General features: G+C 37.9%; 1 protein-coding gene across 6 annotated transcripts in view; it reads left to right on the forward strand.

The window, feature by feature from the left end:
- CDKAL1 (CDKAL1 threonylcarbamoyladenosine tRNA methylthiotransferase) overlaps positions 1-22,916 on the forward strand; it is a 441,944-nt gene that overhangs the window by 267,016 nt on the left and 152,012 nt on the right. For all 6 annotated transcript variants that reach the window (XM_075745163.1, XM_075745164.1, XM_075745166.1 and 3 more), the window contains one exon: positions 13,594-13,739. In XM_075745163.1, the coding sequence (XP_075601278.1) occupies positions 13,594-13,739 (146 nt within the window). The remainder of the gene's footprint in view (positions 1-13,593; positions 13,740-22,916) is intronic.

Genomic DNA, 22,916 nt, shown 5'->3' on the forward strand with positions numbered 1-22,916 from the left:
GCCGTTTTTATTGGAGCTTATCTGCAGGTAAAAGGTTTGGCCAGTTTTATGTCTGTCTTATTCTTGTAACCTCCAAAGCTAATAACAAAGTTTCTATAACTACATTTGCTTTCTCCAATGACACTCAGTTCTAAGTTAAATTTTTTAAAAATACCAGTTTCCAAAGACATCTTTTTTAAATACTAAAATGATGTGTAGTATTGCATTAATTCCTCTATCATTAGAAATGGTTTTGTACTGAAGTATGAGTTTGTAAAACATTTCACAAATGTTTGTTTTCCTTCAAATAGCCATATATTTTGATGTCTGATTATTCAAAGTGTCAGGTCACTGGCTGGATTGTGTGCTTGGAATTCATAGTTTTCTTTTACTCTTTGCTGGAGATTCTGTATCTTTCAGTCATTAGAATGGGAGGAGATTGGAAATAAAAAGAACAGAGACGTGCAGATTAATACCATGAGTTGTAGATGACCCAGCTGCAGTAGAAGCAAAGAATTGCTCAGACTACAATGACAGTGCTAATGTCCTCAATGAATGGGAAAAAAGTTCCATCTATGGATAATACAACTGAGTGAAGGACTGAAAATTTAAAAATGTATCACTCTATATACAATTGAAGCCTAAGTTGCACATACTGTTATAGCAGCCTGTGGAGTCATCCCAAAGGGGAGGCATCTTCAGTGTCAGGTTTTTCTCCCCTTGCCCCACACCTCAGTCCTTTGAAATATGCCCAGCTTATATTGTTTGTGTTGCTTGGGTGGATCTTTAGGATGTAGCTAGACATGAGGTACTTCAGTTACATATTAGTTAGTGTCTTCATGGTTCTCAAGAAAATATATCCACTGACTAAAATAGTAAGACTTTTTCATATTATATGTTTTCTGTATATAGGCGGAATAGCTTTCTCTTTCATTAAAAAATAGTTAGCCCACTTTTTGATAAACTGCATATAGTTTGAAATTTATTTGCAAGTGCCAAAAAGTGATTGCAGGTTCTTATTTTTTCCTCAAAAGAATTATTTCATAAACATACTCTGAGATATTGTCTGCTTAGAAAGCGTACGTGGGTGGCATTATGACCAGAGAGCTGTTTAAGCTGTTGGCAACATTTCCTTTGTGCTGTACGCCCAGGTCTGTGGCTGGGCTTTGCCCCATGAGTCTTTCGACTCATTAATATAAAGCCCACACTCACAAGTTCCCTGGAAGTAAAAATGGAGGAACAGAGAATGCGGCTCACCTCACGAGTGTTTCATCTGCCTCTGTACCTGGCAGTCACTCTCTTAGGATCCACCAAGAAGTGCCAGCCAACAGCTCTGCTGTTTGACTGGTGCTGGAAGCTGGCACAAGGAGAGGAGGAAGAGGAGGAGAGCTTCGCTTGGGTCAGGAGTGGCGGGACTAGAGCAGAGGAGGGGGCAAAGGAGAGCTGCAGGTGCTTGTAACTGGCCTCGAAGCTCTCATGCTGGAGGGCTTGGTAGATGTGGGGGCCTGGGCTAGCGGACATTCAAGCTCAGGTTTATTATAGGTAGGAAGTCGGTTTAAGTTTTCACTGGGCATAGCCAGTGCCATCAGGTACTAGTTGGTAGATGCCGTTCTGTCCTTAAAGATATTTGTTGTTTCAGGGGTGGCTGTTAATCTTATGAAAATCATCATTATACTTGTGTGGTACGGTCTGACAATTTAGTACTTTCAGATTTTTATTCAGTAAATATGGTGGTAATAGTGCCTTATGTACTTACAGATGCATGTAGCATGAACAGTTTTGGGATAAAAAGCAACCATATGTTTTCAAATGATAAATTCTGCATTAAGTTGGGCCTTCTTGTTTGTAAAGAAAGAATTATTTGGAACCATGCAGTGCTTTATAGTCATGCAAAATATTAAACACTTTTTGATATGCTGCATACTGAGCTAAGTCATTAGAGAAAGAGCCTTTATCACAGTTATTCTGGATAGAATGTGAAATACTAAATTTTTTTATCTGCTGTTTTCCTCAGCTGAAGAAAGATGTCTGCACTTACATTAGTGAGTAGTATGCAGTAATAAGAGCAGATCAAGAAATCACAGAATTTGGTAGTGAAGCCACTGTATCAGCATTATCTGCATTTTGGAGCCTTTACTTCAAAATACATCTAATCCCCTTAACCAAACTTTCCCACTACCCATGGTCCAAAGCTGTTTCAAAGGCAGATAGTTGATTTGAATCCCTCTGTTCCCACCAGGAGTTTGGAGCACATTTGCTGTGAACCTAGAGTATGGCCACTGCTCTGATTTCCTCAGAAGTGAATTTCGTTTGCCTGCCCCAAAGTCACCCTGCAGACTGAACAAACCCATGGCTGGGAAGGAAGCGTGAGAAGTTGCACTTTACTATTTCACTGTTGCTTTCAACCAGCATGTTAATGTGAACACAGCCAATGCTAGTATGACTTCTCCTGCGTGAGATTTGTTGGTATGGCAAAGGGTTATTTGATGTGTTTAAAATAACTGAAGGACCTGAGACGCCAACATTGTTTCTCTTGATCGTAGTACTAAGACTGAGAAAGAAGTTGGAGTTTGCAGGTTAGCTGCAGAAGGCATCCTCAGTTTTCCTTTCAGAGAAAATCTAGCCAACCCATGGAAAGAGTATTGTGTTTTCCAAAGGACACTCTCACAGTCTTAGCAGTCTGAATGTATACATCATGAAGCATATAGGTTGCTTATTTGAAGTCTCAAACTGAGATTTTGAGATATGTGCCCTTGTCCAGTGTCTGTCCTCTCTTAATATGTTGATGCCACATGGCATTGAGGAAAACTTGGGATTTTATCTGCATGGCAAAAAAATTCAGTAAATGGACATGAACTTTGGTCAGGGAAAAATGTTTTACCTCAGAATTTTTTTGTTTATTTATTTTATAAAATGTTAAAGGTGAAGGAAAAGGTTAATATTAGGATCCCTCTTATAATCCTGAACACACATGTGTACAGTTGCCTTGTGTACTCTTACCCATATGTATTTGCACAGAGCTACTGTTCGAATACACAGGCTGCCAGATGGCAAAGATGTTATCGTCCTATAGTATCAACATGTACCAAAAGTGACATAAGGTATACATCCTGCTCTAGAAGTCACTTCCAGGCATTTATTCTATAATCATATTATGGAGTTACCGGCTAGTGCTCTAGCGAGACAGTGTTTTACATCCACTCGCAGTGACTGATGGAGAAGGGAGGGTTGGGGAAAAATCCATTAAAATGGTAGTAGTAGGTAAATGGTGAACAGGAGTTAGTCTGAAAAGTCAAAAATGAAACCAAATGTATAGTAGGTTGAAATGAATAAATGTTAATGGCATAGCGATAGAGACTAATTTTTGCCTTGAATGTATTTCACTTTTCCTTAGGTTTTTAACTTCATTTTCTTGTTCAGTATCTGGGGCTCTGTCGAGATCAGAAGGGAACGCAGATCATCCAGACTGTGAAAGGGCAGGGCCTCTCATCTCAGCCTTACCTTACCTTCCTTGCAGATTTAACCGTAACTGTAATTCCAGAGTTGTCTGGGATTTTAGTACAGCACTTTCTGGAGTGATGGGTTGCTTCCAAGTCTGTATAAAGGAGGCAGTTCACACCTGCCATTCCCGTAAGTGCTTAATTTCACATGACTAGATGAGTAGTCATCTTTGTCACCTGTCAAAATGAGTCTGTCTCAAACCATACCATGTGCCATCTGTGGGCTTTATCTGCGTTATTAATTCAGGACGTTTGAGTGATACATCAGCCATTGAGATGGAGTCTGCATGGCGGCAGTATCTTTGAATGCATAAGGTGTGCCAAGTGTACCACGAGTCGCAATAGTATTTCTTTGCTCTTTTGCTTTGATTTTTCATGTCAGCTTGGTGTTTATGTTCCTTAACCTCATTGAGGCTGATACCCTACAGATGGCTTCTTCAAACGTGCCCTGACACAGCGCATACATACATACATATTACAGTAAAATTACTACTTCACTTTTCTTTTTTCCATATTGTTCTTTTTTTCTTCTGAGTGCACCGAACGTGTTTGAGCGTTGTGCGTAAGCTCCAGTTTTGAATAAGCTAGAGTGTAAGCTGATTTGAAATGCGTTTAAAAAGGGAATAATATGCACACATTCTTCAACGGCAAATAAAAGGGCAGCATGATTTCAGGAATTAAGAGGCCTTTAGGGCATGTATTTGCTTTGTTTCTAGTATTATTTTTGTCATTTTCATAGACTGCTGCATTTGAAAGTGCCAATTAAAATCTGTTGATTTCACCAGAAAAAAATTAAAACTGTGGCATACATTTAAATAAATGAATAGTTAAGCCCCTGACCTCTTATTACTGTGAGTTTTGTAGTGTTTTGTAGTCAGTGGACCATGCAACTTTCCCTTGCTGTAATTGCATAGTTGTCTCTATGCAAACTGTGTTTGTCTTGCTAGCAGTAAAATTGAAAGAATTTTCAGATATTAAGGGGAGGAGGAGGAGAGGCAGTTGCATCTGGGCTTCTAAGAAAGAAACAAAAAAAGGCAGGGGGAGGGGTACTTACCATTTCCTTTGGTATCATGTTAAATGCTTATTCATCCTATGGAGGCTGTGTGTACATCTTTGCTTCCTCTGTGTATTCCAGCTTTTTTTTTTTTTTTTAAAATATTGAAATACTCGGTCTCTCCTGTTCTTCCTCTTACAGCGTTCTTTGTCTTTGGGGTTTCCAAATATAGGACGTTTCCTCGAAATTATTCCTCACAACATAGTGTCATGGGAACTTCTTCAGTGGTGAACTCACCCCAGAGAGAATGTATATTTGGATATTATGGGATTAGGAAAGGAATTAATCTCTTCTGTGCTTTGAGACACATTTTGTCACACCACTTTCTCTAATCTAGAGTTTTAAGAACTCGGGCTCAGCAGGTCCTAATGTCCATAAATGCTTGGTGACATGTTTGCTGTCAGCTGGCGGAATATGATTTGCCTTAACAAATGTCAAAGTAAGAACCCATCTTACTCTTCTTGAAGGTTTTATGTTGTATTTGTGAATCTTGGGTGTTCTTAAAAACCTTAATAATGTTACTGTATTGTGAACTTTGATGAACAATAAAGGTTTGCTTGATGATGTAGAAGGGAATATTTGTGGTGCTGGGAATGAAGCTCCTGTTCTTTGTAACGCTAGTAGAAAAAATGCTTTGAGAAACATAGAGAAAGATCTGTTTTTATTTATGCAAGGTTCAGTTCTTCAAGACAGAATATTTTATGCATGCATCTAGTGCTCTGCCGTATTTAATAATCTGTGCATAAAAATTGGTGTTGCAAAAAGGGGTTAACATTAAGTCGCACATTGCTTGACCAGTTAAAGCTGTGCATGTTAACTGTACCTTAATTATGCTTTGCTCATATGAATGTTTCTCTTGCTTGTTAGATATCACAAGAATGAAGAGTATTTAAATGCAGACAGATCCACTCTCAATCTTGTGTTGAGTGTCAGGTTGTCTGTTGATTACTTACAATACTGTCTCATCCCAGCAGACCTTTGGAGCTGTGGCTTAGTTTGTTGATGGGTTACTAGCAGAGAATAAAAATCACCATTAATTGAGCGGTTTGTTCAAGGAATGGGAAACTGCATTTTTACTAAATAAGCACAGTTGCCGTGTGCTTCAAGGTATTGGGGTAGAAGCTATTGTCAAATATATGGCTTGCATAACAAACTGTGCCATCTTTTAATATTTCTGCCTTGGCTGAGAAACAAATAAGATCTCACTTTCCTAGTTATTTATATTGTAATAAGTAAAGTTCTTTCAGCTACTCTCCATGCTGTTCCAAAAGCTTCTGTTTAGTTTAGATGCGTAAACCCCTTTGTTTTCTTTGATAGATGAGTTGTCACATTCACTGTGCTTTGCAACACTATCTACATAATCTTCAGAAAGACTGCTTGCTTCATTAGGCTTTGGCATTTGTTTTAAGAAAAGTTTGCAATTTTTTTGAGGTGATTGTTCTTTAAAAAACAAGAAAAAGGAAATATAATGTGTTCTAGAACGTTTAATAAAGCTGCACATAATACTGGCTTTGGGCTTCTGTACCATTGTGAATTGAAAAAAAGACACAAAATCTCTTCTACCCAGTCTTTGAATTCAATTAGTTTAGTTATGTTAAATATGCAAGAATTGCTGAAGAATGTAAATTCTATGGTATCAATCTTGTCATTATGTTTTTGAATATTTTTAATCTCTTTTGCTATGAAATATAGCTCAGTGAATTGGATATCTACAAAACAAAGGAAGTGATAGCACTTGCCTAATGGTTTAGGTTTTGATTAAAACCTTTCACTGTTTTCCTTCCACTGTAACATGCTAAAGCAGATGCTATTTTAGGTGTTGTACTTGCTTGTTTGAAATGGAGGGAAACAATAGGGAGGCTTCCTGGTACTGGATGAAACTAGCAATCCATTTCACTCATCCAGGTTTCTAAAGACAAAAAGGTAGTGTGACAGTCCTACTCACCTATTGTAAGCGTGAGCTACTCTACACTTTAATTCATTTTCAAGGTTTTATTAGCATAAAATATGATTGAGACGGAGAGTTATTTAAAGTAGCAGTGTGCTGTTGCAATAAATCAACTTTTTAGGGAACTTCCCAATATGTGTTTCTAATACATACTGCAAAGAGGAGTATTAATTTACTTTGGAAAAAAACCATTGCATTTCAGGAGTGCTTGATGATGAGAAATTAGAGAGCACCATGGAGAAAATGAAAAGGTGTGTATTTTCTTGAACATCAGAATTAATCGTTTCAGAAGGAATTAGCATTAGCTACTTGGTTGGATGGCTGTAAGTCATTAAGCCATCACTCTAGCCGTTAATGAAACATACATTTTACCTTTAAGTGATTCTGTTTATTGAAACTGGACAAACAACACTCCGAAGCTCCACAAAATCGCCTTAGGATTGATGTAATGACGGCTGAAGCAGCAACAGTAACAGTTTTCATCTTTGGAAGCACTGAACCGTTCACTGTGTGTTGCGAACCACACAACTGCCATTGGTTCACACGGGAACTGAAGGTGTACAATACCTTCTGGAAATCAGTGCGATGCTATTAATGCTGGATGTGTTATTGAATCACCTGTGTTTGGGTGACACTTGCAGAGACTCAGTTGTTGTTCTTGGGATCACAGCTCCATACAGACTTGAGTAATAAGCAGTCAGCATCTACCCAACGTAGATGCTGATGGTTTACATTTTACCCAATGTAAAGTCAGTCCTACTTTTATATTGGAAGCAGGCTGTGATAGGGATACCAATTTTCTTATCACGAATTATTTCGGAAACCCAGGTTAGAATACCTGTACTGGGAACTACTGTTTTTATCACATAAATGCAAGAAATGGTACTCTGCAGAGGCTCTTTCTGTTCTTGGGGATACCATGTCTATGCAGGTTGAGCCGTATCTTGGTGAGAAACATATGTCCTTGTTAACTGAATAGGAGAGTTCTTGATATTTCTGTGTTTAAAAGTAAAAATCAGGTAGCTAGTATTTGGTGCTGGGTGTTCCTTGTTTGTGCACTGACTCATGGGAAGAGATGCAACAAACCTCAGCTGAAGCTTTGAACTATGAAATACAGTAATGTATTGCATTGCTATCTGTCACTTCTTTGCAAGAACTCCTCTTAGCCTGTCCTCATTTTTAATAAAAGAAGATCTGGCAAGTTTTTGAAGGCATGTAGATGGTTTTTGTTTGGCTTGGTTAAGTTTTTAAGAGATTAGGCTTAATAGGTAGCCACAAGGGAGAAAAAATTGCTTAGCTAGCTAGGTTTGTCTGGTTTATGAGGTTGGATCCCACACCTTGGAGAACAGCTGGGAGCAGATACAGCTGAGCATATGGCTCTGACGGCATGTTCTCCTATCAGCAAATCACGGCTTGCAGTCTGGTTTACATCCACTTCTAAGGGTGGCCTGAGCTAATACCAGTTTTTTGTTTGGTAATGTAGAAGGCATTTTTCCCATATGACAGAACAGATTTTTGCTCTCCATCTGGCAGCCCAAAGATTTGATTTTAAGGTTCAAATTACATTGGTCAGAATTGTGTGGGCTTCTAACTGCTGCAGAATGATAGGGTAAAGACCTGGCCATAAGTCATGTCATATTACATGGGATATGGGTTGCTGCTAAGCTTGTCCGTCATATGGCTTCATTACATCTCTCCTGCTCCATATACAGATGAGGGGGAGGCATTACCTTCCAACCAGTGTCCTTGGGGAGGTGTGATTATACATCCTACATGTTCTTTGTTTTTTACAGCACCATTACTCATGGGGGGTGGGAAGCCGGGGGAAGGTTCCCTGTTCATTAGTTTTAACAAAACTGTTACGGGCTTTCCAGACTCGATCATACTGTATCATCGTTGCCATGCCTGCATCACTAGATCACATCTGTTCCTGAACTGCACTGCAGCAGAGAAATTTATAAAATGGACCACAGCCACTTGATTTTTGTCCAGACCGTGCTGGTGGTGGCACCACTGGGCTTCTGAAAGACAACAGTCACCAGACACTCCTCGTGACATATCCCAAACTAACATCTGCCACAAGGGGAAGAAGTTTTGAGGGAATGCCATTTTGTCATGTTTCCATATGGATGAGCGTTTCTTTGGGCTTTGCTGTTGGCAGTGGACAAAATCCTTTTGCTAGGAAGCAAGTTACTCAGATCATCGTGACTCAAACACGAGGCAGAATTCAAATACTGGATTTTTGCCTACTGTAGATTAGGGGAAAGAATCGCTGTCTGAATAGCTTGCTGGTACTGACATAAAGATGCACAGATATCGATGTTTATTGTCTTTGTGATTCTCTATGGTTGCGCCTGGTGTCATTACAAACAGAAGGATTGATTTTCTGGTTAGGTGGTTAAAATTGTGTATTGTAATTGCTGGGATAAAATATACTGACTAGATAAAAATCTTTCTGGCAGTGTGCCTTGTGTTCTAATGTACTCCAGCTGCTAAGAAATGGAAAAAATTATTTCCTATGTGATCAGTATCCTAAAGGATATTTCGCATATATTGTTAGATTCCAAGTGTAGATGACTTTTATTTTTTGTAAAGTCATATTGAAACAAATTGTGCTACTCTTTGACCTTTTCATTCCTACATGAAATGTCATTTTTGTGTAGTGCTTCCCTTTGTTCATGTACTCATTATTAGATTCCAGGAGATAGGGGGAAAAGGTAATCAGCTGTTTCAGTCTTGATTAAAGACAGAAGTTTTCTTTCACAGTCATATAATTTCAAAAATTTGTTCCTTTATTATTTCCAGATGGAAATAAAATATTGCGGTTTTTTCTTCTGAGATATGTAATTATATCTAGCAATGTAAAGCACTTTGTAAAGTATGTATATATATTTATAAAAAACAGGAAACAGATGTTAAGCTTAGAATGTTGAGACGCTGTTAAGTACAATTATGCATTTGCCCATGATGTCCGTCAAGTTCTCTCTGGGATATTAACTAATAGTTTTATTAAGTGATGAAATCTAGTATTCTGTGTGCAATCTGTAGTGTGGGAAAATCTGTCAGCATTGACTAAGTATGACTGTTCAGCACATAGCGGTAATTTAATCAAATCTGTGTGGTAAAGTAGTTCATTGTGCATTTAGGTGTAGGGAGGATTAAAGGTAAGACTGGAACAATCTTACCTTGAAGTTCTGGGTTGGACTGTGGTATTTATATCTGACCACTTACGAAGTCTGGAAGATTGGTTTATCCAGATGTCTGCAGTAATGATACAAAACTTTTGTTTAGTTCATTATTCTGTTTCCTTCTGAACTGCTTCCTCTGAGTTTCTGGTTCTAAAAGGTGTAAATTAAAGAACAGTAGTGGTACTTAGAAAGCAAATGACACACAGACAGTGAGTTGTCAGGTTTTTCTGTCTTGTGTTTGTTTGGTTTGTGTTAATAATTTGTATTCTGATAAATTCACCAAGTTAATAATTATGATCCTGAAGTTCTTGATGAGAAATCGGTTTATCATTGGGTCCTTTTATTCAGGTCTATGCCTGAAAATACAGGAATATACTCAATTGGACTTTATTACTTAAAACGCATGTAGCATATTTTGTGTAGCTTTAGAAAGTCAGCAAAGAAAACACTTCACAGTAGAAAGAGTTGTTTGCAACCTCCTCTTCTCTAGAAAGAGCTTTGAGTGTCCAGAACGTACCTGAGACCTGTGACCACAGTAACTAGGCTGTATTAGGGTTTCCAGGTACGTAGTGTGTGTTGTACATGCATTTCTGATATGTACCAACAAGCAATTTACCTTCTAAAGAATGCATATTCTTTGATATTGAGGGACTGATGTGCATCTTTCTAAAACAAAATTACCAATAATGTTTTTGAGCTTACTTTCACGACTCTTACTGCAAACATGGACCTGTAGTGACAGTTGAAAAGTTCAGTTAATTAATACCAGGCATTTTGTGTCCTATTAGTACAGAGCCAAGGGAAATTACTGTAAGTGACAGCAATTGTGTTCTTAATCCTAAAAGATATCGACAACAGTGATTGCAGAAGCCATATGATTTCTTTTTTTTAAATGGGGGATAACTAGAAGAAGCAGTTCTGACTAGAGTCTTGTTTAACTATGGCTGCTGAACACTGTTGGTTTAGTTCCTCTTACAGGAAACATAGTTAAAAGTTCTGTCTTGGTCATGTCCCACTGAAGGAGATCAAATGTGAGACCAGCAGGATTCTGCACATTACCGTAAAGATAAGCAACTGGTGAGTTTGGGGTTGGTTGGGTGTTTTTTTGAGATCCTCTAGACAGGAAAACACTTTCTAGATTTTAGAATTTGGGTTTCACTTTCCATACTTTGCAGCAAAATTTCCATTTTTTAAGGCAAAGAAGAGAGGAAGACACGTGAAACCAACGTTTTCACATAACTAGAGAATTTCCTGACTTGTGACTTTAAAAAAACGACTTTGTGGTAAAACAAGGTAGTTTTTCATTCTTTACTATGTATAGTGTCTTTAACACAGGTAAACACGAGGTAGTTATGCCTTTTTTTTTTCTTTTTTATTCTTTTTTTTCTTTTTTTTTTCTTTTTTTTTCTTTTTTTTTTTCTTTTTTTTTTTTTAGTTCCTGCTGGCTTGCAATGTGTGACTAGTTTTGTAAGCTATTTAAAAGTAGCTACTGTCATGGAAAGAATCAATCCCTATTTTAAGATTAAAAAGCAACTCTTAAAACTGTAAGTGTTGTTTAGTATGAATGCAAAGGGGAAAGAACAAAATGTTAAATTTTTAAATGTAATAACGCTTCTGTTTTTTTGGGATCGAAATCTGGGCGTTTTTCCTATCAAATGCTTCTAAGCCTTACAAAAGCTGGAATAAAATAACACTTTTGTAGCTAGAAATTCCAATAAATAGTTCATTACCTTCAAAAAGAATTCACAAAGTGATCACATACTGAAGAGGCTGTAATTCAGAAGATGCCAAATTTGAGAGGAGTGAGAAAGAATTAATTTTTTTTTCTATGTTGTAGGGCAAGTTATATTTAAGAACTTGTCAGATTCAGAACCATGTTATGAAACTTGACTTTGATTAGTTTCTTGTATCATAAATCTGTTTTTGAAGATTGAATGATGTGCTGTGAATGAAGAGGTAAGTGGAATAATAGGCTTGTGTTACATAACTTAGATTTCAGCCCTTTTGCCATTTCTCATATTTTAGAAACATATTTTATTACTGATAAGCAAAAAAATCACAGGTGACTACTAGGATGCTTCATGTAAGCTACGTTTACAGTGTTTTCTAAAGCTTAAAAGAGAAGGAAGGTTTTTCTCATGTTGTTACTTTATTTTACAGAACTTGTTCTACGCCGTTTCAATTTGAAAATATATTCTAGCTGAACATCTAAAATTATTAAGGGCCTAGGCAAATGTTTCCATTTGAAATGGAGGCATAACATTTGTCTGGATGCCTGGTGGCCTTTCCTTTACTCTTTTATTCATGAAGCCAGCTACCTCCAGCTTCCACTGAGAGCCAGGTTCAATGTACACAGCCTTTCTGTGCATGAAACTATGCCCTCCATTATCAGTATAGTTATTACTGCAATGTTTAGTTTACGTACCTGAGGTAGAGTAGATATTCCAATGAATAATATAACCACTTCTCTTAGGAACTTTCAAAACTGCTTTCAAAAGTGATTTGGGAGCATTCAGGTTTTGTACACATATGTTTGTCAGATGAAAGGTGTGTGTTGATAGAGCGTTTTTTCTTCTTGCTCTAAAAATCAGTGCTTTTAAAAGGCGGGTACCTGAAAGTTAAAAGGCACAGGCGTGTTTACCTTCTCTTTGAACAATCTAGGCCAACCTTGCAGAAAAACCGAGAGAAAATCTAGATGCGTGACTAATATTGCTGATTAATGATCTGGAAAGAATTTGTAAATAGTTGCAACTTAACAACTAAATCTGGCAGCAGAATGTGTTGTCAGACAGGATGTCTATGCTGTCAAAGAAAACAGGAGAAACGGTCTGAGTGAGCCAGCCTGGAGCCTTCAGAAGACACATGGCAGAAGAGCAGGCAGTGCAGCGCTCGGTCCCAGGCCATGTCCTGTATGCTCAGTGCGCAGGGCGAAGGGGAAAACCTGAAGTGAAAACCTGGTTGTGTGTGTAATATGGTTCTTTGTCCAAGTTCACTTATTTTTTTGCAGGGTAAAGATTAACAGGCCTTATTGTACCATAGTGCACCCAATCTAGATGCTGTTTTGTCTCAACTTTTAAAAATATTTAAACTTTTTTGCTAGACTGTATGTCCTCAATTGTGTAAATAATAAAAATGAAAGAAATGTGACCAGCATATTCTATTCTCTATCTCATGTCCCATCGCCCTGGCAAGCCTCAATCAGGGTTTGGTTTGGCTTTGATTTGGGGGTTTCTTTGCAGTTTGCTATTACCTTTACTTTGTTTTCTTCTGACCTTTTGTATTTGTACAAAATGTATAACATCCTCTGTCTCTTTTCAAGCTGTCTCTCTGCTTTTAGCTGCCCTCTGATAAATTCTATCCATTTTATAGCCGAACACTTTTAAGTCCTGGAGTCTTATCTCTGAAATAACACAGGTAACATATTTCAGACCAGTATTAGAGCAGATTTTCAAATGGCCAGCTTTAAGGGTACTCCAATTAGAGACATTCTCATATTGGTATCTGAGAACTTACTTGACTCTGACAAGATAGCACCTAACCCTTGCCATCTTCTGAATTTGAAAACAACCACTGTCTGAGAGCACCAACTTTCACAATACCTTACCTCTCAAATTTTCTCTTAATTGAACAACCAATACTACGTGGGGAACATCATCCCTATCTCAAAGGAAATGCAATCCGATAGCTTGCTTTCTTTAAACACAAAATTACTTCCACTTTCACCTGTCCCTACTATTTGAAACTGAACCACTGCAACTCAGTATTGTTTGGGTTTCAGAAGTATTACTGTTGATACTTACCCCGTATATTAAGAGAGTTTTGTGTATTGTTTTCATAATGCTTAAAGCTTTTTTCTTTTTTTTCTTTTTTCTTTTCTTTTTTCTTTTTTTTTTTCTTTTTTTTCTTTTTTTAAATAACTCTTAGGAAATGGCAAAGATTCTCAATCATCCAAGAGTATATGCTTTTCTGCACATACCGGTCCAGTCAGCCTCTGACAGTGTGCTCATGGACATGAAAAGAGAATACTGCGTGGCAGACTTCAAACAAGTAGTGGATTTCCTTAAAGAAAAGTAAGTCTACTAATATTCGAAAAAATAACAGTATTGGTTTTTTCCCAATGTCAAGAACATGTGGCTGAAAACACAGTTACTTGCAACTTCATCATTAAGATGATGAGCTTCTTTAAGCTTTCAAAGTCTTTGAGTTTTCAGTAAGCCCCTTGATGTGGTTAGCCCCTTTGCTTGAGCTTTTATAAACATCTTAAATCTCTGCATGACATGCTTTTAATTTGTCGATATATTCCTAATCTTTTTCAAATAATACATTCTTAAATATTTTTGTGCTTAAACTACTATATATAGACTGCTTGAAGTTAAAGTTATTAAAGTTTTCTTTAATGTGGCTTTTGCGCATTGTGTACTTTGTGTACTGGAGATGATCCAGCTCCAGCAAATATGAATGGGTTGGTTTGTTGTTGGGATTATTTTTTTTTAATGAGATTTAATGTCCTATAGCTGATGTACATTTCCATTCATATAGGAATACTCTAATCTTGCTTATGGGACTGGTGATTTCTAGGATAATTTCAAAATTATTTCCCTTAACAACAGAGCTAATAGTGAGAAATAAGAGTGTATCATCATGTGTTTACTTATGCTGACCTGAAGATGAAAGTTACATTTACCTGCAAAGCTTTTGTAACTACAAGTAATAATTTAGTATCCAAAGAAGTCTTTTCTTAGCTTTTAAAGTTTAATAGTGACATATTTTGATGGATATTTCTGCACTGATTGTCCTAAAAATAAGTGTCTGCAGAATTATTTGTCAGCTGTTTGTCTACTTTCTCTCTTTATCTGCTTTTTTGTTGTTTGTGTTTTAATGAATTAAGCCTGGTGGAGTTGTGTCTTTGACTCTTAATTTGCATTAAAATATGTGTACATAAAAGAATCAAATTTTCATAAACATTTTCATAATTAATTTTTCATGATCATTGAAAAATCCAGCAGTCTAGCGATGTAAAACATGTCATGAAGAGCTGCATGGGAATTATGATATGTAAGAAAGAAAAGCAAACTGCGACACAACAGAATCTGTTTTGCAAACTGTACGTGTAATTTATAGAACATTCCTATGCATTTGGGACGACTGATGGAATGGAGCTGCTTGTCTTTGTATGGGTTGATTGGGCATTAATTTTCCACGCTAAGCAATGCACATGAATTCTTGGCACTTAATTTTCATGTGATTATGGGTCAGTGTTAGTTTTTAATTAACAAATATATTGTATTCCCACGTATCTTATGTGAGAACTGTGTCAGTTTATATCTTAGTTGACTTGGGCTGATTCATTATTCTCTTCAGTAGTTTTAGCATTGGCAGCTATTATCATAACAGCAGCTGGATTTTTGATAACCTAGTATAGCTGGCACGTGTTGGGGCATATGGGAATTTATTAAATCATTCAGCTCTTGCACACAGAAAAGAGTGAATTAGTTAATATCCAAATTTAAAACAGCTGGTCATTGAATATACAGTAATCTATTACATACATCTTTTTTTGCAGGCTTTTTTGTAGAGAATTTAACAAGGAAGAAATAATTGGTTTGATGTCTTAATTTTAAATAATAATAAACTTTCTTTATCCTGCTTATTAGGAAACTACCGAATTATCTAGTAGTTCCTGTTAGAAAACAGTCTCCAAATATTAAGATGGAAAATTCTTTGTACTGTATGGCAGCAGGATGAGGAAGCTATTCAAGGCAGAGAAAATGTTTTGGATATTTGAATGTGTGCACATCTGTAAAACTAATTTATTTTTTTCTTTCGCACTTAAGAGCATAGTGTCTTCATTTGTAGTCTCTCCTCTGATGGCAGCAGCCAGCTATTACATTCCCATATGGATATTCCCATAAAGATCTCAGCACAAAGTTTGCCAGGACCTTAACGTTGCTGCAGTCAACTCCAGAACCTAGAGCCAGAATAGCTAAAATTAAATGTTTGAACTACTTTAATAGCCAAAAGAGATTATTTCCATCTTCCATTTATCAAAAAGGAAAAATAAAACAAAAGTAGAACCCTCTATATCTCCTTTCTCTGTTCCTAGGGCCATAAAGGCATCTAGAAGCTTCCTACACAAAATATACAGGGTCTTATCAGTAGATTCCAAATGGCGCCTTTGTCTCTAAGATGTGACATCTGCTCTGATGGTATCTACACCTAAAACTCTATTAAACCGATAATTGTATAGGCTGACCTCCTGAAGAATAAGGCCACACATTGAGGAATTATATGGTTATCATTTAAGTGCTTAGTAACTTGAGTTCAAACATTCTAAGCAAATAAAAATGAAGTGCGGCAAGTAAAAAACGAGGGAGAAAGGAAAAGAATGAACCATGACATCTTTTTAGTTTTGAAATCCCAAAGATACCAAGTGATTCCAGAATCTTTCTTTTCTCAATCAGACCAACAAAACACTTTGGGACTTTTTTTTTTCCTCCCCAAAGAAGGAGCAAATGCCTTTCCTTCCTCTGGAGAGCCAGGAGTGATTGCAGAGGTATCTCCTTCTGAGAGTGGGCATTTATTTGTATCCTGCTGAGCACACAATGCCTTACAGAGAAGCTAGAGTTCTCCCAAGCAATTACTTTCTGTGTTGAAACTCACTTTCTAAAAGAATGGAGTGTTCTAGACCCTCTGAGACTGTGAAGTTAGACATGTCACTTTTTTCTTCTCTTTGAGGATTATTTCTTCAGGCAGGAACCTTAGAAATGAACTCTAAAAATGAATATTGATGTTCTAGTGCAGTCTTTTGATATGCAACATTTTCGGTTTTTAGAGCCACTCTCCCAGGCCAGGTGACAACATTTTTGGTTTATTATGAAGATCAGTAGCAAAATGTAGAGATTGTAAAGCCAGAAACACAAATCCATTAGACTGAAACACTGAACTGCAGAAGTGTAGTTTTATACTTTTCTTAGAAATTCCTTCTTTGATGTTTTGTACTTTTTTGCACTGAAATTTCAGTAAATTCAAGTACTCAGCAAAATACTGCTATGCAGTTGATAGGTCAATGGCTGATCTACAGGTATAATATGTGTATATATGTATTTACTGAGGATTTATTTGTAAACTATTCTAGAGGGCAACAGCATAAAGAAAATGAAGATGCAGTGATTAACTTAGAAGGTGATCCTGTACAACTTGTACATAGACTGTAGGGACTAGGGACTAGTGCCCTAGTCTGTAGTCCTTAGGGACTAATACAGTCGTCTAGAGGGACTATTTGCAAGACTGGTTCCTGGATGAGTTATTAATTTCAGTGTGTTTGCAACTAAATATAGGATCTTTAGAAATTGCTACTTAGTAAATTTAATGCAGAGACCTATTTATTCTTGTATCAGAAAGTCTTTTAATTGTGGTGCCATTATATCAAAATGTGAGTTGTTTTTCAAGTCATCTCAATTTTCAAGATTCAGCTTAAATTATATTTCTGAAAGGTGATGTTTGTAGTTGCAAAAAGAGCAAGACTGCTTTAATTATCTCAAAGTTTTGAAACTTAATCCCCTGAAATTTACTTTTGCTGATAAAAGCAAACAATGTGAATAGATTTTAGTTAAAGAAACCTGAGATCTGAATGTCATATTCTGTAATTGCTTGAATAATCAGCAATGTGACTATATATCCATTAAAAAATCCTTAGACTGGTAATGTGTTTTCCAAATTTCTTGTTTGCTGTTGTTGACCATACTACATTCTCTTACCGCTCTGGTTTGTAAAGCAATTATGATGTTCATCAAAGCTTATATTAATCTTTCCCTGTTATTGATGCTTCATAAGAGAAATGTAAAACCAAAATCTAAATTAATAAAAAAAGTAGGGAAATTTAGAGCTAGGCTGAAATACTATACCTTTCTGTTTTGGGAAATGGCGTAATGCTGAGGAAAAGCTGGGTTTGTCTTGCAGTTTGTTTTTGTTTGTGTTCTGAGATAGAAGTGTAATATTAATTGTGGGTGGCTGCTGCTGTTCACTTGAGATTGTCTCGTAATTCATACTGAGCTTTCCAATATCATCTGAAAGCCAGAATACTTGGGCTGCCAGAGGGGCAAGCTGTGGCTCTGTCAGGCAGAAAGTTCTCTTCTTTTTGCACCATTGCTCTCTTCTCTATTAAAATCGGACCTATTGTAGCAAGCTTGTCCAAGCCTCCTTTACTTTTAATGGTACTCAAGTATCACTTTTTCAGCTTATGTAGATACATAATTGCATGCAGTTGGAAAAAGAAAGTAAAGGTCCAGAAGTAAATGAGTGCATTGGAAGCTTGGAAGGAGGTAAATCACTCAGGTGTGAACTCGAATCTTAGTTTCCCCAGCAATTAACAGACAACTGCTGAACGTCTGCAGAAACTGGACATATTGTCCAAATTGAGAGAAAGTGTTATGTAGTCCTTTGGGACAGCTGGCTTCAGGGAGGCTCCCTTCGTCCCTCTTGCTTTACAAGGAGCTAAGCCAACAAATGGTAGCTTCAGCAGCTTCCTAAGCTACCTCTTAATTCTGTTTTTAAGGACTGGGGGATTCAGCAGTGACTGTCTCAGGTTTCTTTTGATCAGCCATGACTTTTGTCTCTTTTGTTGCAGTGGCAGCCAGGCTGCATCTGCTTGGATGTTTAGACAGGCTACTTCAGGGTAAAATAGAGTAACTGGGAGCGAAGTGGTCTCAGCTACTGTCTCCTCCCAGTCATGCTGTATATCCATGTTAGTCTTAGTTTTTAGAGCAATATTTGTGTGTCCAAATGAAAATTTTCATAGTCCACTTTCTCAATATTATTTTGTCCAGTATGTTTCAGTGTGGGTCTTCATGTCTTTCTGAGCAATTTCCCAAGCAGTAATTTCTTTCCCAGGTTCTAGTTTTCTGCTGTAACCTTGTTCTTATTCTGGGCATCAAAACACATACCCTAAAAGCTTATGTGGGTAATTCAGCTGTTTATTGTGATCTCTGTCGATGTTTCTCATGCAAGAGAGTATCTTGCTATCCAGAAGTCTTCTGCTTGAAAATTTTCTCTAATAGCTAACTTTTGACTGAAATAATGAACAGGTAAGAAATATCTTCCCGAAAGCTTGTTTCTAAATACTGTTGTTTGGATGATCAAGAAAATTCTGAACATTGTAAAAAATTTGTAACTGTAATTTTCTTTTGAAAGGTGTCCATATAGTAAGCTCCTGAATATTATTAAGTCCACATTGAAGGATAAAGGGCTAAATGAGTCATCATCAAATTTGCAGCTATTCCAGACAACCTGCAGTTTTGAAACTATCCCAGGCCTTGTGACAGTAGTATTGTCTTTATCACTTTGTCATGTCAGTTATTGAAACTAGAATTTGAAGGCAATGAATAGAATAACTTTAAAATAACCATTTACTATTTTTACATACATTTTTATACTCACTTTCAAAATGCAGGTAATTATGAAGTAGGTTATAACAGCTCCCTCACTTTTTTTGCAGCATGAATGTGTTTAATTTTCTTTCTGAAAATGCACTTTTGTTTCTCAGAGAGAGACATCGCTGAGCTCATTTTGCAGATGTGCAAATCGTGGCCCTAACAAACCATGACAAGTCTTTCAGATTTAGGCTTTTTTTAATGGATTTTAGTACATCTGTTCTGTCAGTCTAACTACTGCAAATGCAAATGTCATCTGTTTAAAATCCTTATGACGTTTTCTGCTAAGAAATTGCTGAGTGTATTTGGTACTTATCTGTAATTTTATACCTGTCTCTAGACTCTTCGCTTTACTCTGTCTTTTGTCTGCACTTGGAGTCTGAACTAATCACTTTACCAAATGTGTCTTTTGTGTGTGTGTGTTTTAAATGAATTGAGTGTTTGTAAAAAGTATTGAATTAGCACCAAAAACTAAAACGTGGGGATTTTTCACCAAACAGACACATTGCAAAAGTAGATTCAAGTTTGTGTCTAAACTTCACCCTAGTGATCAGTGGTGTAGTCTTTGATGGACATCAAGCTCCTTTTACCACAAGATTAGTTGTCTTTAGGTATTGTGAAATTTAAATTTGGGCTTACGTAAAGCAGTTGCTAAATTTATAAGTCTTTCTGCCTTGCATTTGATTGACAAGGTCATGTAAAGAGATATAAGTACGTGAGAGGTTTCAAAGGTGCTGAACACTTGCAGATCCATTCATTTCAGTAGTATATTTTGAATATTTAGTGTTCAACTACCTGAATTTAAAAAGTAAGTTTTTCGTTTTTCTTTGGTACTGACTGGGGAGACACAAACATTAGGCATTCCAGGACAGCTTGCTTTTTTTTTTTTCTTTTTTTTTTTTTTTTTCTTACTGTAACATAATTCCAACCAAGATGAATGCCATTTTAGGAGGGCAGTCTTTCCATTTTGGCTTGTACAACACTTCTTTACCCTTCTCTCAGCAAATACTATGTATCCTTGTTTTCTAGCAAGGAAATACACTGAGGAGATTTCCTGGAAGGGAAATGGAAGGAGAGAAGAAAGGTTGCTTACAAATATCTGCATCTTTTTAATCTGCTGTCTTCGCTGTTCTACAGATTGTTGAATCAGATTTAAGTTAGTTCATGGAAAGACCTCTTACTGCCATGATTTGCACAATTAGATATGTTGCCACTTTATAAATTACTAGTCACCGTTTTATAGCATAGTCTTTCATGCCAAATGCATCAAGGATATTAGGATTTTCTGGGCTGTAGGCTCTTAGTTGTTCTGTTGCTTGTACCTCAGGATGGCAGCTGCCAGAAGTGCATGCTTTTTTTTACTTTTGGTGGGCCCGTGCTTTGTAAAGTGCAACTGTTAAACTCTTTCTGTAACAGTGCTGGGGGAAAACATCATTTGCTGGAAGGTGAACTAAAAGCTGCAGCTGAAGTTGGGGGAATGTGGAAATTGCATTAGACTTGTGGCTGTTATTTGCAGAACTTTTATTACAGGGACTTTAAAAAAATTCTGTTAATAGTGAGTTAGTTGTGGTCATCTGTACTGAACCACATGAATGTTTGTCAAGTTCATTTTACAGCCTTCACTTTCTTATCTATATAAATTATGAAAGTCTCTGGCTGTATGGCTGAAAACACCCAGCTTCATCTATGTTAATTATAGCTTGACAGAAGTCTCCTGAAAACACACAGAGTATAGCAAAAATTTTAATGACAGTCATCTCTTGAAGTTCACATTTTCTTTTTTTTAGATTCTTAAAGAGCAACAAAAACCATTTACCTTAATAGCGTGACATTTTCCTACTGGGAACGCTGTTTTGTGGCTTGCTATATGAGTTATTTACTCTAAAGAGCATACAAATAGTGGTGTGATGGGTTCTCTGAAGTTTCGAGGATGTTTTCATAAAGGTAGGTAGTTACATTTTTACTTAGAATCGTAGAATCTTCTAGGTTGGAAAAGACCTTTAAGATCATCAAGTCCAACCGTTAACCTAGCACTGCCAAGTCCACCACTAAACCATGTTCCTAAGCGCCACATCTACACATCTTTGAAATACCTCCAGGGATGGTGACTCAGCCGCTTCCGTGGGCAGCCTGTTCCAGTGTTTCATAACCCTTTTGGTGAAGAAATTTTTCCTAATATCCAATCTAAACCTCCTGTGGCACAACCTGAGGCCATTCCTCTTGTCCTATCACTTGTTACTGGGGAGAAGAGACCAACACCCACCTGGCTACAATCTGCTTTCAGGTAGTTGTAGAGAGCAATAAGGTCTCCCCTGAGCTTCCTTTTCTCCAGGCTAAACAACCCCAGTTCCCTCAGCTGCTCCTCATAAGACTTGCTCTCTAGACCCTGCACTATCCGCATTGTTCTTCTTTGGACACGCTCCAGCACCTCAGTGTCTTTCTTGTACTGAGGGGCCCAAACCTGAACACAGTACTCGAGGTGTGGCTTCACCAGTGCTGAGCACAGGGGGACTATCACTTCCCCAGTCCTGCTGGCCACACGGTTTCTGATACAAACCGGGATGCTGTTGGCCGCCTTGGGCATGCTGAGCATGCTGCTGGTTCATTTTCCATGACCAACGCCCCCATAGAATCATAGAAACATAGAATGGTTTCAGTTGGAAGGGACCTTAAAGATCATCTAGTTCCAACCCCCCTGCCATGGGCAGGGACACCCTCCACTAGACCTGGTTGCTCAAAGCCCCATCCAACCTGGCCTTGAATGCTTCTAGGAAGGGGGCGTCCACAGCTTCTCTGGGCAACCTGTTCCAGTGCCTCACCAGAATCACAGTGAAGAATTTCTTCCTATTTTCTAATCTATATCTACCCTCTTTTGGTTTAAACCCATTACCCCTTGTTGTGTTACTACACACCCTTGTAAACAGTCTCTCTGATGAAAGATGAAAACATCTTTCCTGTAGGTCCCCTTTAGGTACTGGAAGGCTGCTATAAGGGACCAGCTGTCCTTTTCTGCTGGGCAGCTTTCCAGCCACTCTTCCCCAAGCCTGTCATGTTGCATGGGGTTGTTGTGACCCAAGTGTAGGACCCGGCACGGAGCCTTGTTGAACCTCATACAATTGGCCTTGGCCCATTGGTCCTGCCTGTCCAGATCCCTCTGCAGATCCTTCCTACTCTTAAGCAGATCAATGCTCCCGCACAGCTTGTCTGCAAACTTACTGAGGGTACACTTGATCCCTTCGTCCAGATCATTGATAAAGATATTAAAGAGAACTGGCCCCAACACTGAGCCCTGGGGAACACCACTTGTGACTGGCCACCATTCACCACAAGTCTTTGGGCCCATCCATCCAGCCACTTTTTTACCCAGCGAGGTGTACGGCTATCGAGGCTGTGAGCAGCTGGTTTCTCCAGGAGAATGTTGTGGGAAACGGTGTCAAGTGCTTTACTTAAATCCAGGTAGACAACATCCACAGTCTTTCCCTCATCCATGAAGTGAGTCACCTTGTCACAGAAGGAGATCAGGTTAGTGAAGCAGGATCTGCCTTTCATAAACGCATGGTGACTGGGCCTGATCACCTCGTTGTCCTATACGTGTCATGTGATGGCACTCAAGATGGTGTCCTCCATAACCTTCCCCAGCACCGAGATCATACAGACAGGCCTAGATCTTCCTTCCGGCCCTTCTTGTAGATGGGCTTCACACGCGCTAATTTCCAGTCAACCAGGGCTGCTGACAAATGATGGAAGGTGGCTTGGTGAGCACTTCTGCCAGCTCGCTCAGTACCCTTGCGTGGATCCCACCTGGCCCCATAGACCTGT

The sequence above is a fragment of the Balearica regulorum genome, chromosome 2 (genome assembly GCF_011004875.1).
Source record: "Balearica regulorum gibbericeps isolate bBalReg1 chromosome 2, bBalReg1.pri, whole genome shotgun sequence".
NCBI lineage: Eukaryota > Metazoa > Chordata > Aves > Gruiformes > Gruidae > Balearica > Balearica regulorum.